General features: G+C 35.8%; 1 protein-coding gene across 1 annotated transcript; it reads right to left on the reverse strand.

The window, feature by feature from the left end:
• Positions 1-1153: 1153 nt before the first annotated feature.
• On the reverse strand, positions 1154-3883 carry LOC123672199. Its single transcript, XM_045606215.1, has 2 exons — positions 3055-3883; positions 1154-2721 (listed from the first exon to the last, which is right to left on the reverse strand). Exons 1-2 carry the CDS (start codon positions 3881-3883, stop codon positions 1154-1156), a joined length of 2397 nt encoding a protein of 798 aa, XP_045462171.1.
• Between the last annotated feature and the right edge of the window lie 15373 nt (positions 3884-19256).

Genomic DNA, 19256 nt, shown 5'->3' on the forward strand with positions numbered 1-19256 from the left:
ATAGAGTGCGGCAGAGCCGACTGACGAGTTTCAAAGGACTATTTAAAAAAAATGGTGACAGTTAGAGAAAATCCATTTTATTCATTCGAAGTGGTATGGAATATAGTTTTTTTGCTCAAGTTTTTAATACGATATCACTAAGATGGCGGCCGTCAGCAGCGACACACTGATGTAGTCGATTTTGGGAGTTTTCGACCGCTTTTCGGCATATATCGAGCGGTATGGCCCGGATTTTTTCGATTAATCGCAGTTGTTGAGTTCTGGCAAAGTGTAACGATGCTTGAAGACCTTATTTTTGAGGTGGCCCTAAAGTAAAAAGTCGCAGGTGTTTAAATCTGGTGAGCGCACTGGCCAACCCACGTCCCTCTCAGTGAGACCAGGCTCCCTGGGAACATCTTTCTCAAAACCGCTAATGAATTTTGCAAATGAATTCTTCCATCAGTGTGTCGGTATATAAGAAAAGTATGAGATTGATAAACGCACTATGTTTTGAAAATTTATTCTATTGACGATCGATTTCGGTCATTTGACCATCATCAGGCCAGCTGAAAAGAATAATTAACATATTACATTACACATAATGAAATTGAGGTTATAAAATTTATAAAATTCGAACTTAGTAGGGCAGAAGTGTGCAACGAACCTCAATCGAAGTAGTATTAACAGACAGGATTTGTCGTTCATCAAATTCAATGATAATAAAAAGATATTTTCTAATATTCTTTTCTCCAACAATTTCTAAATTTTTCGTAGTAACGTAGTAGCGTGGGTTCATCTAACAATGTCAAGATTGTTAAGGGAAATAAGGAAACAGAAGCGGGAACAGTAGGAAAGGAAGGAGATTTCAAAAGTCTGGCGGAAGATTCAAATATTAAGTTAACAGATAAGATGGGGTTTTGAAAATGTTCTTTGATGTATCGAAATCTTGTAATTAGTTCAAAAGATGGCCGTCGTTTCTGTTTTTCATTATTTCGTATTGTTCAAGAAGTTAAATTAATTTTTTTTTATTATTATTATTATTATTATTAAACAAAGATTAAAGTTTAGGCAATGCCTATAAACTCACAGAAAAATATTTTTTTTTTTTAAAGAAGAGAACAAGGTAAAAGTGCTTGAAGAGCGAAATATACAGATGATCTGGAGAAAAAAAAAATTACACAAAAAGGTTCCTTTCACTTGAATGCCAACTGTCATAATTGTTTTTGAACGAGTTCACTGACACTGACTCCACCACAGCAGGAGGTAACGAGTTCCAAACACCGAATATCCGGTTTGTCAAAAAGTTTTGCCTTTGCACAGTTTTAAAGTTTTCTTTTCGTAGCTTGAAAGCATGGCCTCTCAGACGGCTATCCCTGTTCAACGTGAATAGGTTGCTCAAACTGACACCAAACAGATCATTCAGAGCTCGAAAAGTAGTGATGAGGTCACCACGAGTCCTCCGGTCCATGAAAGTTGGTAGGTTCATTATGGAGAGTCTTTCACTGTATGACGGGCGCGAGATTCCGTAAGGGAGGCGCGTTGCACGACGCTGGAGACCCTCCAGCAATGACAAATCGCGGCACAACGTCGGACTCCAAACAGGCCCGGCGAACTCTAAAATAGGCCGTACGTAAGTTTGGTATACAGCAGCGCACGTAAGGGGATCACACCTGCCAAATGCTTTTTGAATCAGGAATAAGGATCTTTTGGCTTTGTTGACAGCATGGAGGATGTGATCGGACCAACTCAGGTTATCTGTCACTATAACACCCAAATCACAATGGCTGCTGGAAACAGGGATGACAACTCCATTGAGATAGTACCTCTGGCGTGGATTATGAGGACCCATGTGGAGGACGACGCACTTCCCACTGTTGAGTGGCAGTTGCCATTCCTCACACCACCGCGAAATGGAGTCGAGGTCATCTTGAATAGTGGAGGCGCTACTGGAGGGACCAAACATCTTGGTGTCATCGGCGAACTGTGAGAATTGGGAGATGACATGATGTGGCAGGTCAGAAACGTAGAGTAGAAAAAGAACTGGACCCAACACTGAGCCCTGCGGTACTCCACTCATGACAGCTCTCGGTGAAGAGACAGAATCGCCTACACGAACCTGGAAGACGCGATTCGAAAGAAAAGCCTCGATCCATGAGAGGAGGCGGCCACGAATTCCGATATGATCGAGTTTGGACAAGAGACGTCTATGTGGCACACGGTCGAAGGCTCGAGAGAAGTCAAGGTAAATGACATCAACCGGGTCGCCCTTATCAAGGGACATCGACCAGGAGTTGACACATTGGAGGAGGTTTGTGATGACCGAGCGCCCCGGGAGGAAGCCGTGTTGACAATCAGGAATTATGCCGTGTCCAAGAGAAAATTGTAAAACTTCTTCCAATATAACCCTCTCACAAATCTTCGCTATGACCGGGACCAGGCTGATGGGGCGATAGTTATCAGAACAACGCTTATCTCCCTTTTTGAAAATTGGCGTAACACGTGCACTCCGCCAAGAGGAGGGAAGGGAGAAAGTCTCGAATGAGCGAGTGAAAATCAGAGAAAGGGGGAGCGCCAGAGAATTGCTACATTCCTTAAGAAGCCTTGCTGAAAATCCGTCAGCACCAGGTGCAGACTGGGCATTTAGGGCAGAAAGTTTGGCCTTCACGACGGACGGAGAAAAAGTTATGTTTTTGAGCTCAGCTGAAACTCGAGGGATGATTATCGCGGGAGGTGAACCAGTTTCTTGGGTGAAAGAAGAAAAAAAAAGAATCAGCTAAAATGTTTGCAGACTCTTCAGGATCAGAGCACGGCCTGCCGCTCCGATCATAAACCAATGGAACTTCCACTTTGGTGTTCAATGTAGACCTTACGTATTTGTAGAAACCCTTGCGATCATTAGATCGTGTTAGCTTTAGTTCATAGTCCTTTTTGGCGTTAGCGATTGTAGAGGATAAAAAATTCGAGAAACTTCTATCTTTCGACGTGTATAGCGCTGCCACAATGATTTTTTATGACGAATTAACTTGAGGATATTTGCATTGATCCATGGTTTTAATGGAATAAAGGTGGTTCTACTAGTTGATGTGCAATTGTCGACTAGCCCTTGTAGTGCTTCAGCGAAAATGCTCCACATAAGCTCCACATCAGCAGCTGGCTGCAGCAGAGACACCCAGTCGACCGCCTCTACCAAACCATCAAGCCGACGGTAGTTCGTGATTTTTTGGGTTTTAATGAATTTATCATTAGTGGAAGGAAATAAGAGCTGCATCCTAGAATGTAGGATAATATGATCTGATTTACCTAAAGGTGAATGCTGCTCAATGCCTGAAACAGTGTCAGGATCGTTGACTAGTACTAAGTCAAGAAGTGAAGGAGTTTGTTGATTGCGAAAGCGGGTCGGAAAATCAACTAATTGTGAGAGGTTATTCTCGCGGATGGTGTTAACAAGAACAGCAGAGGCAGTGTTGTAGGTTTTAGAGGATAAAGGCCAAATTACATCAGGCATGTTGAAATCACCTGCTATGTATAGATTTCGTTTGTTCGTAGACAAGCTGCCAAGTAAATCTGCAAATAGACCATCTGATAGGCAAGGGCGGGGTCGGTAGATGCAACCGATGGTGAAGCAGCCGGACTTTCCCCTGCAAAGATCAATTAACAAGCAGTCTATTCCCGGCAAGTCAGGTGTTGAAGGCTGGAGCGAGAAGGAATTCAAGATAGTATCAGCCACATAAATACATACACCACCATGACCAATCGTTGTTGTGCTGTCGTATCTATAGATGGAGTAGCCAGACAATGACACCAATACATCCGGGATTCCAGGGTGAAGCCAGGATTCAGCCACAAGAATGAAAGTTGGACGGTAAGATTCAACATAGGCCACCAGTTCAAGGTATTTGGACATCAAAGACTGTGCGTTCGTATAGACGATAGACCACTCACAGGGCTCATTTAGTTTTTTGGATGTTTGTTATCTTTTATTTTAGTGATAATAGGAGTGCCAGATATATATTTAATGTTGATATTAGATTCTCCAGCATTTATCCTGCGCTTGAGTTGTTCACGTAACTCGCTAAGTTCCCTGATTTGCATAGGTGTCTTGTCGTCCGAGATGCTGAATTTTCGGCAATCAGGTTTATTCTTAACCATTGTTTTATTCTTCAGGATCTTAGTGACAATATTTGGGTTGGTGAATGAAATTTTTAAAATCCTTGGACGATTGGTAGAAGGGGCGCCAATTCTTACAACTGAGACTCGGTGCGAGTTTGCATCAGGAGCTACACAATCAAGGATCCTCGAAACTACAGACGAATCCTCACTGAAATTCGTCTCGGGTACACCACGGACCAAAACATTGTGGGATCTCCGAAGACGATCAAGTAGTTCGGATGGTTGAGTGCTTGGATTTGGACAGGCAACATTGGAGAACTCTGGCTTCTCAAACCTTGACAGCCTTTGCTTAGTTGAATCCACAACGACTTTGAGGGACCTGTGGCTCTCAGTCAAAAGATCAACCTTGGAGGAGCAAGAGGCAATATCCAAACTATGCTGACCAATGGTTTGAGAATGGGCAGCCAAAGTATCTCTGTGTTGAAGAATTTCAGAAGAGTGCTTCTCGAGTATAGACATACACTCAGAAAGATCTGACCGGAGCATTTGTTGGTTAGCTTTGATGATGGAGATATCAGTAGATATCTCATCAAGTTTCCTCATGAGTGAAGTAAACTGATCCGAGCTCAGAGAAGCCATCTCACAACGATCACACACCCAACCTGTGCCAACCTAGTTTAATTCTTTAGGCAGCCCAATTAGCGAGTACAGTAAATTAGTTTCGAACAAAGTATAAAGGGCAGATATTTGTTTCAGGAATAGAATAGGAATTAGGAATTAACAAAATTTCACTCTCTTGGGCCGATAAGAGAGGCTTCAATACAGACAGGGTGGGCCACGGTAGAGAGAAGGTAAACAACAAAGGTAAGGAACAAGAAATGAAGGAAGGGGCAATCTGCAGTACAGTGATTAGAATAATAAAATCACGTAACAACGCGGAAATGATCCTGCAATCAACGCCACACGTCCCTCTCAAAAGCATATGAAGTACTGAGAGAAAGAGAAGTCAGACTGTCAGAGAGCGGCAGTCAACGTTCAACGCACAGGTCAGGTGGGAATGGAGGGGTTATCGACGCAACCGACGTGCGTACTAATATAAACAAAGAAGAAATTCCAAAGCAAAACAATAGAAAATAAAAAACTAAACCACAAGAATAGGGTTTTCTAAGTGAAAAATTTCCTACCTTGAATGCCCAATATTAGCTCACAAAAATACTAATAGTAAAGACGCAAATATTCGCACAGAAAAATCTTTTAATTTGAGGAGCCACTTTTACATACGTGTTATTTCCGACATGTTAATTCAAGGTTTTCAAAATTCGTTCTATGTTTATGTTCTTGAAGGTGTTCTCCGAGAGCTGAAAGAGGTCTATTTTTCTGATGTTCAGTGAATCTTTTCTTCATGTTGCGCGTTGTCATACCTATATAAAGGTATTCGCAATCTGTACATGAAATCTTATAAACTCCACTTGTTTGTTCTTTATCAATCTTGACTCTACAGTTTACTAGCATATTTTCTAGGATTCTATGTCTGTTATTTGCTATGTCGAAATTATATTTTCTAAGAGATATAGATATAGATAATTTATGATTTAAATTTACACAGAAAGGGGTTGACATTTTATTTCACACCCTTTCTATTCTACTTAAAGAGTTTTCCTGAAAATAGGAATTTAGAAATTGTTGGAGAAAAGAATATTAGAAAAGATCTTTTTATTATCATTGAATTTGATGAACGACAAATCCTGTCTGTCAATACTACTCCAATTGAGGTTCGTTGCACACTTCTGCCCTACTAAGTTCGAATTTTATAAATTTTATAACCTCAATTTCATTATGTGTAATGTAATTTGATAATTATTTTTTTCAGCTGGCCTGATGATGGTCAAATGACCGAAATCGATCGCCAATAGAATAAATTTTCAAAACATGGTGCGTTTATCAATCTCATACTTTTCAGCTAATGAAGTTTGAGCTATGCAGGTTGTAGCGCCATCCCATGGAACCATATGTCACCCAGATCGTGTTCTTAAGCAAATTCTTCCAATTCAGGCTGTAGGAAGGTTTCCAACATTACATAACGCTGGGAAGTTACTGTGAGGGTGACATTTTTCTCCTCGAAAAAAAAAGGGCCTATCACTTCGAATTGAGACACAGGACACCAAACTGTGATTTCAGGTGAACGGAGTGGTCTTTCATGGAGTTGAAGAGGATTACATGCAGTCTAGTAACGTAAAATTTGATTATTCACTGTTCCAGAAAGGTGAAAATGTGCCTGTCAAAACTCGTCAATCGGCTCTGCCGCACCCTGTATATCAATTAGCTCATGATCGAAAAAGTGCACAAAAACTCCTGAAGCAAAGTCGGTACTTTTCTCGAATTTCTTCCATCGATTTTAGTATTCCTTCTTCTCTAGACTCCCAATCTTCATCATAAAATAAAGCGATTCCAATTAAAAAGACTCCGAAGACGTATCCGGTAGAAACCCAACATTCGAATTCTCGAGGGTTCAAAGATTAAATTTGGCAAATCCTGGCGGAGCTTGCGAAATGCAATTTTATAACAATTAACTAAATGCAGAGGGTGCGTCGTAAATAAGCGACGTTCGCGGCAACTTGGCGAACGTTAATCGTCTCGCAGGTGCAATAATAATTAAGAAGAGCGATACACCGGTATAATAGAAAGCAATTTGAAGGGAGTTAATGTAACGGGAAAGCATCCCACCTAGTCCAGATTACTTGCACGATGATACCTATAAATTAATTAAGATATACTTAAACAAAGCTCTGAAGTAATTATACTTACTTTTATGTCTACATTAGGGCCACCATCAATTCCTTCGTTCACACTCAGAGAGTCTTTAATATGCAAATATATGCCGAACGTAGGCGGCCTTCCTGAGGGAGCCGGAATAAAAGAAAACGCCTCTATTATTCTGGAGAAAAATCGGTTTAGTTACTCTACCAAAATGGCATATTTAATTGAGGAATGCTGAAAATTTCATTTTGATTTATTATTTCTACTAGTAAATCTTTGGAATCGAAAGAGAAAAAAATTAACGTACCCCCGAAATTTTCACAGTTTAACCCAGGGGGGTGAAACCGCTAGTGCTAGCATTGGCAACAGATGTGACGTCACAAACACTCAGCATACACGGTATACATCATGCATACATATCACGATGTAAAAATTTTATTCTCATAATAAGCCAATCAGCGTTCGAGTTTTTCAATATGATTTTATAACCAACAATAAATCGTGTTTGTATTTATAATTCTTTTATGGTGGCAATGAACAGATAAAGTAGTTTTTATTGTCACTTATTTATTACAAGTTCTGTTTTAGGTTTCAGGTTAGGTAAGGTCAGGTAATCCATGAGAAAATAAATTTAGAACAAAATAAGACCGGGTTTTTCCTCATATTGTATTTCAATGTTCTAATCTATCTGAGATCCTTACTTGTGATTATAATAATCCTTCAGAACCAACTATATTAAAGTTAAATTCTGTTCCTCGGCATTTACTGAAGTATAAAATTTATAATCATTTTTAACTTCTTTCACTTGGAGACCTGGGGGTCATCAGCCCTATGATTGTAGAACTTCCCCAAATGTTTCTTGTATGGAAAATATTAATGATTCTAACAATAACCATCTACGTGCTCCAGAATTATCATATCAAATTAAAATGAATTCCCTACTAATTGATCGCTATTTATAATCTTTTTTTCTTCATATCCACCTACAACCTCCAAATGAGCTGAAAATGAAGTACCAAAGATGACCTGTGATAATTAAAGTGAATTACAAAATGAGCACTGTAACGCAGGAAGATAGATTAAACCAACTGAAGATTTTTATCTTTCATGTATGTGTAGAAATTTGAATATTGCTTCAGAAATGTATCAATTCAGTTGTTCATCAGATATAATTTTATAAAGTAGGTATAAAAAGGTATATATGTATATTATGTATTGACTTTTATAAATAATTATTATTTTAAGCAAATATGTAAATTTTCTTTGATAAATAAAACTTTTCGATGATATTTTTTTGTTTTAATTCGAAATTATAACAACATAACCTAAAATAAAAACTAATAATATTCCAACAATTTCAATGAACTGTCATACCTTCATATTCAAATTTTCCCGCCATATAACACTTAGTGATGGCGGACAAAATATCGGCCATATTGTTGCCTTGATTTAACACGGCGTTAGCACTTCTTATATATTTAGTATTCTGCGGTTTAACCCTCGGTTTCTGAAACACTGATCAAATCTTTGTTCAACTAATACAACATTCAACTTAACAGCGATGTCAAATCCATTTGGGTTTCTAAAATGTTGTACAGTGTAAAATTAACTAATCTATGTTAGCTGGAGCTTTTAATTTGAAAAGAAAAATTAAACTGCATTTCAGAAACCCAAAATGAGGCTTGGCGTACAATTTGCGTGTAATATTTGACCATTGTGTTAACTGGCAGAATGTTCAAATAACTAAAAGGAGTTATTACTCCCAAATGACGTTTGACCATAGAATTGACAACTGTTTTACGTTGATTGGCCTTCAGAAACCGGCCGGAAGTGTTGGAATTGCAGAATCCAAGAATCGAATTGAAAGATCCGTTCATCCGTAGTTCAAAACATGTTTCAGGAACTAGAGAAGCTTTTTCCATGATATTTGATCCTCCTAGCACATTTCTGAAGCAAAAAACAAAGAAAAAATAAAATTCTCGAAAACAATATTAATAAATGTATAAACATGAAATTGAAAGACGCATTATTACTACCATGATAATAAATATAATTTTCTTCAGCAAAGTCCTAGTAGCTGGAAAGAATCCTGGATATCTACATCCACCGAGGACAAGCCCTAGGCTTAAATTAAGACGAAGAAGAAGAAGAAAGTCCTAGTACTCAAAGTTTCGAAGTTATGTAGATATTTTTGGATATAATTTTTCTCATAAGACGAAATTAGGACTATTATGGCTGGTAGGTTACTTAATGTACCATGACACGAGAACCAGGGTTTAGTACTAACTAACAAAAAGAAATAGAAAAAGTGGTTGAAAACTACTCACTTTACATAGGAACTGACCACTGAGATTGCCCAAGGATCCGTTCTAGGACCCACCCAATGTTGAAGAGTCAACATTTTCATATTCTCATATTTTTAACTTCTTAACGAAATTTCTCATTTAGCTTGAAATGATTATTCTATAATCTATATACAGGATGATTCACCGCTATGGCTTGTTAGACGTTTATGGAAAACTGATCATAATTTTGTGCTGAAAATGAGCATTTTCGAGTTTGCATCAATGAGCATTCTTTCTAAAATATTTTCTTACCTCTAAAACTACCGGTTATACCGGAACAGACTTCTACTCTATTTTTTCAAATAACACATGCAGTATATTCCATACCTGATAATTTTACTGTCGTTCTTAAATTGATTTGAAATAATGGTTTGCTGCTTGAGGTCCTCAAGTCGTATATAAATATAACCAAATATGATAGATTATAGACAATACAAGGGCGTAGAATTGGAGGGTAATGGGGGTAATTACCCCCCCAAGATTTCTTAAATATTAAATTTCAGAATTCTCTCAAAGATGAAGACCGAAAATTTTTCCATAATATGAAGCAATAATATTTTCACTTTTCTTTAAAATCGACACAGCAGCAAAAAATCGGCCCCTTTTACGGTTTATGAGTTTATTATCGCTTTCAAGATGATTACTTTTATTGCACTACGAGCACGTTTATGTAGGTACAAGGTTTATTATTATCCTTTATCTATCCGCTTTGCCGGCGTCCCCCTAGTTTTGCCATCTGTGATTTTTGCAGTCGTCATCGGTATACGCTTACCCGGTGTTTTCGGTTTTTTGTATCATTTTCCTCACAAAATTTCAATGAACCAGTTATCATAGAACTGAACTGAGTTATTCGCAAAATTGTCTGTGTTGTGTTTAACAATTTAATGTGTTCCATTCAAATTGCAATTCATTTTAAAGACATCATTTTGAATTGAATATACAGGGTGATTCAAAATTGGAGTTACAAATGAAAATGACAGATTCCTCGGAATATTATATGAAATGAAGTCCTATAACATGGGTCCACAGACGATTTGTTTTCTAGATACAGACGATGAAGTTCAAGTTTTTTCTCATAGCACCTTCACTTCACAAGATATTTGATTTAAATTCGATATAGATATTCCAATTTTAAGTTTTTATTATGTGATATGCTAATTTTTAGTACAAATCTACAGGGTGATATTTTTTCTGGAAGAGTATCCTTTTCTTTCAGCCAGAACTTCTTTTGGTGAACCCCCGGTAATTTAGAAATTGTAAAAAGAAACTCTGGTCCAGTACTAGGTATACTTTTTAGTTTCTCGTCGGTTTTTGTCGAACAATTCTTAAGTAATCCTCAGGAAAATTCAAATTTCATATTATAATATCCAATAAGCTGTGATGAATAAGTTTTGGTACTTATTTATCCAATCGGTAGAAAAGATTAATAAATATTCTATGAACTATCATAAGCATCACAGAGAAGTAGGACTACAAGAAACACTCTGTATCTTGAAAACAAGGACATTTTATTCAATTAGGAACACCCTGTAAACTTATAAAACCTTTCTTTCCCACATCACAGATATGACAAAACGTTGTCGTCAAAAAATTTTTCCGATTATTTCAAGTTTTTAATTTTGTTTCAATTTTTGTTCGTGGGTAATTATGAAATTTCAAATTTTGAGGATAATGGTGTGTACTCCACTATTGAAAATGTCAGGAAAGAGTTAGAGAAAAATACTTTATTAACTTAGATTTAGTTGAATCATGAAATTTAGAAGAGTTAGAATTTAGAATTTAGATGATTCAAAAGATTTAAAAGTTAGAAGATTAAGAATATATAGAAGATTTAGAATTTAGAAGATTTTGACTAGAATTAAGAAGATTTAGAATTTATAAGATTCAGAATTTAGAAGATTTAGAGTTTATAAGATTATGATTTTGTTTTCTTCAGGTACTTGTGTACTGTGATTCAATTGATTATTCATTAAATTCGAGAATTGTCTGCGTAGAAGCTTATGCTAAAAGGATTCTCTGAGATTCAACTATTTTGTAAGATGTACTTGATAATGAATGAATTATTGTTACTATCACTATTATTATAATGCGGTTATTTCAAAATAAGAGATTCTTCAATTCATGAATAAACCATAAATTCATCCTAGGGAACTGATGCATCAATTCTGAACAGCCACCGGAATTGTTGGGGGTAGATAAAACGCTAAATCGGATTAAATTCTACTTCGGGTTATTAGCGGGATTAGAAGGAACCCTCGGTCCTACGTCATGTATCTCACCCCCGATGTTTAATAAGACGAAGAAGGTGCTTGGTAATAAATCTACTTTTCTAGTTGTGATTAGAAGATCAAGATTCTGGATGGGAGCGAGAAGGAAGTATACAGAGCCGTACAAAGAAAAAGTTTTATGTCAATCTATCAGAACAGACAACAGATTATTGACGTAGTTAATGAAACTAATAAGCCCTGTGTAACTACAGTCTATACTCTTCTGTTATCACGTAACAGATACATAAAATAAAAAATATAATATATAAATATAATCCTCTGGATGAAATAACCAACAACAATATCATCTCATGATATATTAGATACTTCAAGAGTTCTGTGGTCTTCAATAGGATCATGATGAACCAGCGTCAAGAGATCCTGATGACACCAAGCCAGTGCTTTTCTTGATTTTTTAATGAAATTATGAAATTTACAGATTTAAACTAATTTATTATAAGTAATACCTATAGATCATTGGGACGATATTATCTTCAGAAATCAACTTTAAGTATCTGGAGATAGGAACATCGTTGTCGAAAAGTTCGCTTACGAATTATGTAGTAACTATAACTTTAGAAAATCTAATACAACTTTTCTCTTATGTTTATTGGTTTCGGTCCTCATTTGGCGAAATTTCATTATAAATGAAATAAACACGAAATAATTTCCACAAATATTTGTGGAAATTATTTTGTTTTTATTTTCGTTTTATTTCTTTTATAATATTGTCGATAATTTTTCGGTAGTTCGTGCTTCGTTTTGAATCGGGTGTTTAGTATGTCTCACACATTTTAATGCAGTCTGTCTTGCCTGACGCTTTTGTTTATATTGATACGTCTTGTTTGATGTGGTTTTAATGCTATCCTGAGAATGCCATTTTATTATATGAACATTTATTTGATGATTTCGATGTATTCGAATAATTTATAACCGTTATTCATAGGGTGAGATCGCTTTTTCTTGTAATCTTATTGTTTCCTTGGCCGATCTGGCGTGTTTATGTTGTTTTGCTTTATATTTATATTCATTGTTATTTTGTCATCTAGTTTATATTTCATATTTATTATTGTATAGCGACGTCATTTTATCTATTTTTTATCTTTATTGCTACACCAATTGTATGATTCATGCCGTTGTTTATAAATTGGTTTTTGTTTTTAGCCTGATGAAGGAGCTAAATGCTCAGAAACGTAGCCATTGAATAAATTGTATACAACTGTTCCTTGTGACTGATATTCCTCACCATTGAATTGTCGATAATAATCATTTTTTATTATTATTCGTTTTTCATCGTAGGATAGAAATGTATTAGTTTAAATAATATGTCAACGACTTCTTGAGGCTATGATATGTTCGAGTGAAATATTATCCTTTGCAGCGTACTTTTTGATATCCTTAAGAGGGGTCTATACCGTTTCAGCGATCAGTTCAAAAATAAGTACGCTTTATTTTACTCTAAAGATCATTTATACGAGGTTTTCTCTATTATTCATTTCAAAAAGTTCGTCATTGCGGAAAGTCCTTTTTTATATTTTTTTTTGGAATAGGAAAAAAAGAATTAGATAGTTTTTTTTGAAAAATATATATATGCATGATATAACTTTCACAAAAAACATTTATTTTTTAGTGAATTTTCACATAACAATATTATACAGAAAGTCTTGTCGAAGGCAGAAAGTACGTTTTTTCTGAAACGAAAAATAAAGACGTAAAAACGTATTTTAAATTCTTGCATGTGGTAGAAAAGACGGTTAATCAGAGGAACGTTTGAGATTGCTTTACTCAACGTGAAAAGTGGTGAGATCTCAAAAACACTAAGGGAGACAGGAGTACTTTGGCAGATCACGAAAATATCACGTGGTATAAACCCCTCTTAACTTGATCTGCATGTTTCTCAAGTGCTTAGAATACATGGTATTAAATTCATAAATCCAATGATTATTCAAGGCTCAACTCATTGTGCTTTAGCACGTTAAAATAACACGTAACAATTATCAAGTAAGAACCATACATGCAGAGAAAATATTAATTGAGATTATATATCATATTTTCATGATGAAAAACTTTCAACATCTTCAGTCAAATGGGACACTTCTGCATGATGGTTATTTGATGCTACATAATTGGTAAATTAGTTGTAGCCAGAACTAAACAAAATGTGTACAATCTCCAGTTTCCTGATGATCATTTGTAATCCTATCGTGACTACAAAGTGCTTGTCGTGATTGATAGTTATTGCATATTATTAGGTACAGTATATCGCCTCATAATTCATCATTACTACTTGTGACTTCTGAATTTGGTAGTAAATAGTTTACACTTGTAACTTTGTAATTTCTCCAAACTGAAGTGATGTCTAGATTATAGCATAGTATAAGGAATGGAATCCTTTCCTTATACTATGATTATAGATACTCGTACATCTAATATTGTTCGAAAATGTTAAAAATGATTTCGATAATTTGGGAAAACAATAAATGTAAACTGAATTTGAGTGAGTTTTCTTCATAATCGCCTAGTGGTGATGAGACCAAGAACCGAAATATTAAGGGCTACATTTCTCACTAGGTCTATTAAGTGGAGATTGATTCTGTCAATTTGAGAATAAACTTCACGATTTTTTCTTCGAAAATTGAAAGGTTTCTCAAGTATTTCAATGATGAGATTGAAAATTTTTGGAATGTTTACATTCCGATCTATACCTATAGTTTTTCAAAAAAATAAAAAAAAAAATTCGTTCTCGTGTATTCCAATTTGAAAATTCATAATATCAATAAACGAAAATATTACCAAATAAGAAACTCACAAATGACGATTGGCTTGTAGGAGTGTTTGAGAAAATTGGTTTTTCCATCTAAAAAAAAAAATTCGAAATTCATCATTGAAATGATAGAGATACGATGAAAAAAGCTTTCAATTTTGAAATTGATATAAAACAAAAACTATTCATTTTATGAAATTAATTTCACGGCATTCAGACAATTTTTCAATTCTGGAAAAAGTACCTACATCCTCGAGCGGGACTCGGAACCTGACCCAATCTTCAGCTACTCGGGGGCTTACTGGTTTGAGCATCGGACTAGTTATTCGGAGGTTGTGGGTTCGAGTCCCGCTCGAGGAGGTATTTTTTCCAGAATTGAAAAATTGTCTGAATGCTGTGAAATTAATTTCATAATAATCAACACACAGACGTTAAAATCATTATTCACTATTCATTTTTCTGAGAAAAATATCAGTAGGGTAATTCTATACTGTCTTTTGAAGATTTCTCCCAAAAATTGAAAGAATCGATAATGCGATATCCGCACAGAATCAAAATGAGGTTCCACTTAAGAGACCTAGAGAGGAAAGTAGCATATAATGCCAATGCAGAATATCAAATATTGAAGTAGCCAATCCTTGATGATCTCTGAAAGTAGATCAATTGATGAAGTTAACGAAATTTATCATGTATGAAACTCATCAACAATTATTGATCTTCTATAAGGCATTCGATAATCTCATCACTTGGAGAAAAGGAACTATAAAATTTCTTTTGAAATTGTTCCCAAAATTATTTGTGATATAGCAGCTTTTATATGTAATAATTGAAATAATCCGAAGAATATTTGCCACTATTTAAAATTGAAATTAAAAATATAACTATGTATCTACAACGGCTGTGTATAGGATAAATATTGCAACTCATATTGAGCGTTCTTAGTTCAATGTTATTTAGAATAGTATATTCATGTCCATTAATATGATATATTTTATATTTTCTGAAATATTTTATTTCTGCACATTATTCAGCTGAATATTATCACTTTCAATTACCAACAAGAACAAACTATTCTGTTCTTTCAATGTTACTTATAAAGATCTGTTCTGAGCGAAATATATTTGATTAATTTATATCACCTTATTTAGTCAGACCGATTGCACGACATAATTCAATAGAAAAGTGAGTGAAGTGCATTTTCTCTCTTAATTGAATTCTATCCTATTTCATTACCACACTCATTCAAAAAAATCAACTACTTTCTTTTACCTTTCGAATTAGCTTGATCCTGAATCCCAAACTTGATATGCATTATAAAAAAAAGAGTATTTACTAGAGCGAAACAAGCATCTCGAAGAGCGGAAGATTAATTTACTTCTGGTTATTGAACTTGATTATATCTGCGAAATGTATGGACCGAAATGTGTGCGAGTTGAAATGGAACACGATTATATGTTGAAGATTCAATATAGCCGCCAGTGGAATTTCGGTCGAGTTGCAGTTTAACACCGGATTTCTTTTTTTAATGGTTTTGAATTGATAGTTATACTCGACATGACTTTTACTAATGAAAATATAATTGAATGACTTAATCACGCTGAATACATACAGGCTGGTCTATTGAAAACTTTATATATAGAGGATGGTTCATATACATATCTATTACATTCTACCTATGGAAGATTCAGCAATATTCTGAATAATTTCGGTGTTCAGATCACTGATTGTACATGTATGTTTTAAAAGATCATTTCAAAAAAACTATGCGGTATATGGTCGATGCCCGTATTTAGTATTCTGCATTTCATCTGACTACTAACACGATAATTTTCGAAATGAAAACTCTAGACTTCAGATTATCAAGGTACCTTAGAGGTATGAAATCCAAAGTCGAATTCGTTTTTGGCAGGGTGTTCTCAGCCACTTTCGAAAGTGCTCCCTATTTATTTATTTATTACAGACAAAGAATACAACAGACCATTTAAAGTTCACTACTGAGCGGTTTCATCCCGGGATTACTGATAAAATCACTCCGTGATCTCTGCCAAATACACCTTCCATCTCCAAAGCGGAGAAAGGTGATTTTGCCTGTCCTGTCCTGTGTCCAAAGTATTTGCAATGTAGAAGTTGGATTATCTTACTGCTACCAGGTTATTTATTGTGTTGATTATTCCATTTGATTCAGTATGGTCTTCAGTCGTTCGACTCTTTGATTTTCATTATGGCCATAGCCTAATGAGTTCCTGATTCCTTCCTTTGTGCGATCCTTCACTCTTTCGTAGAATTTCTCCGAGGATCTCTCTGCCAGCTTCTTTATATGGTCTATTATTTGTTGGTTTCTGTCTTTAGTAGGTATTATTTTAAGTTCCTTTATTTTGTTTTTGTTTAAAATTAGTATTTCACTTCCGTAAGTCATTATGGGTCTTATAATTGAGTTGTTAATTTATACTTTCAATGAATCGTTCAATTTTCTTTTTTTTTTTGTTCAAGAGGGGATATAAATATCCTTTAATCCTCCTTGCATTTTGTCCTATGTTGTCGAAGTGTTCGTTGAGAGTAAGATCTTCGTCCAGAGTGATTCTTAAATATTTTACCTCTTTAAAACAATTTATTTCATGGTTGTTGATTGTTATTTTATTTTCTGGTTTTGTTTTATTATTCTTATATTTGAAAATTATTGCTTGGGTTTTCGTTTCATTATAATACCAATTCTCCAAGGCTTGTACCAAGTTGTGAGTTCATTGATGTGTTGTTGCAATTTTTGGCCGCTCCTTTTGCTGATCTGCACGACGCTAAGATTACTGTGTTGTCAGCATAAACTCTCAGTGTTGTTCGAGTCATTTTGCCGTCGAACGCCGGGTTCATATCCCAAGTGGTTCCGATCTTTCGAGAAATGGGCAAAGATTCACTACACATTAATGAGCCAAATTCAGCCTCAGGTTTCAATTCCAATTTAAATTCATTGGATCATTGTTCACTTACAATCCTCAAAATATATACTGGAAGTGTGGAAAACCGACACATAGACATTCCTCTCTTCAAGAAGACTCCTAAGCAATATGAGCCAAAATAAAATATATGTATGAGTATATTTTATTTTGGCCCCAAACTTTATAACATGCATTAGAAATGGGGATATATGAATTAAAAAAAATATAAATTTGAAAGTAAGCAGTTGATAATGATTGATAATAACTTGATTATGTCTCTGCTGAAGAGTAAAAAGTGATCAAGCACTGAACCTAAATGGTTTTCAAGTTTCAGGGTTCCTTTTTTTTTTGTTGTTAGGGAATTTTTTTGCATCCATTATTTGTTTTGCTAAATAATAAGTATGTGTTGCAATTCTTCTGATTTTGTTTATAATCAGGCCATTTCGGGGGAGCACAGGATACGAAACAAGGCTCATGAACACATAGACATGACTGCATTCTTCTCGATTATGGTATTGTTATAGATTATATGTATGATATTAGGTGTAGTAAAAAGAAATCCATTATTTTCACATGAAATACGAGACTTTGACAACCATAGCCAAAATGATCCGATTCATGTCAAATATGCTCCGGTTTGTTCGATAACTTGTTGCCATTTTGAGGGTAATATCATTATGCCTCTCTCATAGAAGCCCTCGCCTCTATTGGCAAAAAATTGAGACTGTCGATTTTCACAAGCTTCTGTTGAAGCGGAAATTTCAACAGAAAAATTGTTCGCAACAGACGGGAACAGATTCATAAGAACCTCAGACCAAGCTTCCGGAGCTTCTGGAGAGTCACTATCGATGTATGTGAGCTGGCATTGTCCTGATGGAACACAATTCCTCTCTTATTGGCCAAAACTGGCCGCTTCTGGGCGATTACTTTATTCCTATTGTTGACAGTACAGTTTCGAGTTAATAGTTATATCATAAGGGAGCAGCTCATAGTAGTTCCGCTGCCAATCCCACCGAACACACAGCAAAACCTTCCCGGCAGTATATCCTAGTTTTGCCACCATTTCCGCCTGCTCACTGCGTTTCGACCACGACCGTTTTCGCTTGACGTTGTAGTAATGGCTCCACTTCTCATCACCAGTCATCAACCGCTTCAAAAATGGGTCGATTTTGTTGCGATTCGCAGATGGAAATCTCGTCCATGAGGTGTTTTGCCATAACTCATGAGGTACCCATACATCGAGCTTCTTCTTGAGATCAGCCTCATGCAAACGTTTTCAAACGGTTTATTCTTTAGCTCTTGGGCTATCGAAACAGTGCTTACATGACGGTCGGACTTGACAATGTCCGGCTTTCATCGAAATTTTCGACAATTGGCCTTCCAGTGCGTGGTGGATCTTTGACATCGACATTACCGGAATGTAATCGACGAAACCAAAATTGCTCTCTTACAGCATCAGGGCCATAAACATTTACATTACAACTTTCACATTTACATTTTAAGCCGCCTGGCTTGCATTTTCGCCGTTAGCGAATGAGAATGATTGTAAAATATAGCGTATTTCCTTTTTGTCCCATATTTGACGCGCACCCAAACTTAACTGAGTCAACTAATCACAAAACTGTCACAAAAGTTTTTGTAATAAGAAATTTCATCTTTTTAACGCCACCTGATGGAACTCGATCGGATTCATACAACGTCTTTGCCTTGCAAGCAGTTGTTCACAAGCATACAAACGCCGTTCAACATTTCTCGGCTTCAACACGTAAGGCACCAAATTTTCTTGTTTCTGAATTACCATAACTTTCAGGCGTTTTGAAATGGCTTGTTGCGTCACTCCCAATGATCCTGCCAATTCTTGTTGCGTTTGATACGAGTCTTGATCAAGTTATGTCTCCAAGTCTACATCTTCGAAAGCCTTCCACCGACATGCTGGTATCGACGTCAAAATCACCTTTCATGGTTGAAACCATACTCGGCACGTTCTTTTACTAATCGCGGCATCGCCATAGATATTTGAGAGCATTCGATGAGCTTCAGCCGCAAATTTCTTCATATTGAAGCTGACATGTTTAATCGAAAATAACTTTATGAAAAAATAAAT

Source organism: Harmonia axyridis, chromosome 1 (assembly GCF_914767665.1).
Source record: "Harmonia axyridis chromosome 1, icHarAxyr1.1, whole genome shotgun sequence".
Classification (NCBI taxonomy): Eukaryota; Metazoa; Arthropoda; class Insecta; order Coleoptera; family Coccinellidae; genus Harmonia; species Harmonia axyridis.

What these genes read in the sequence shown, in the direction of transcription:
- LOC123672199 (XM_045606215.1), bottom strand. Translation starts at nt 3,883, where the DNA reads ATGTCCAAATACCTTGAACTGGTGGCCTATGTTGAATCTTACCGTCCA. An exon ending in CGACAATTGCACATCAACTA is followed by an intron (nt 2,722 to 3,054) that starts GTAGAACCACCT and finishes CTTTCACCCAAG; the next exon opens with AAACTGGTTCACCTCCCGCG.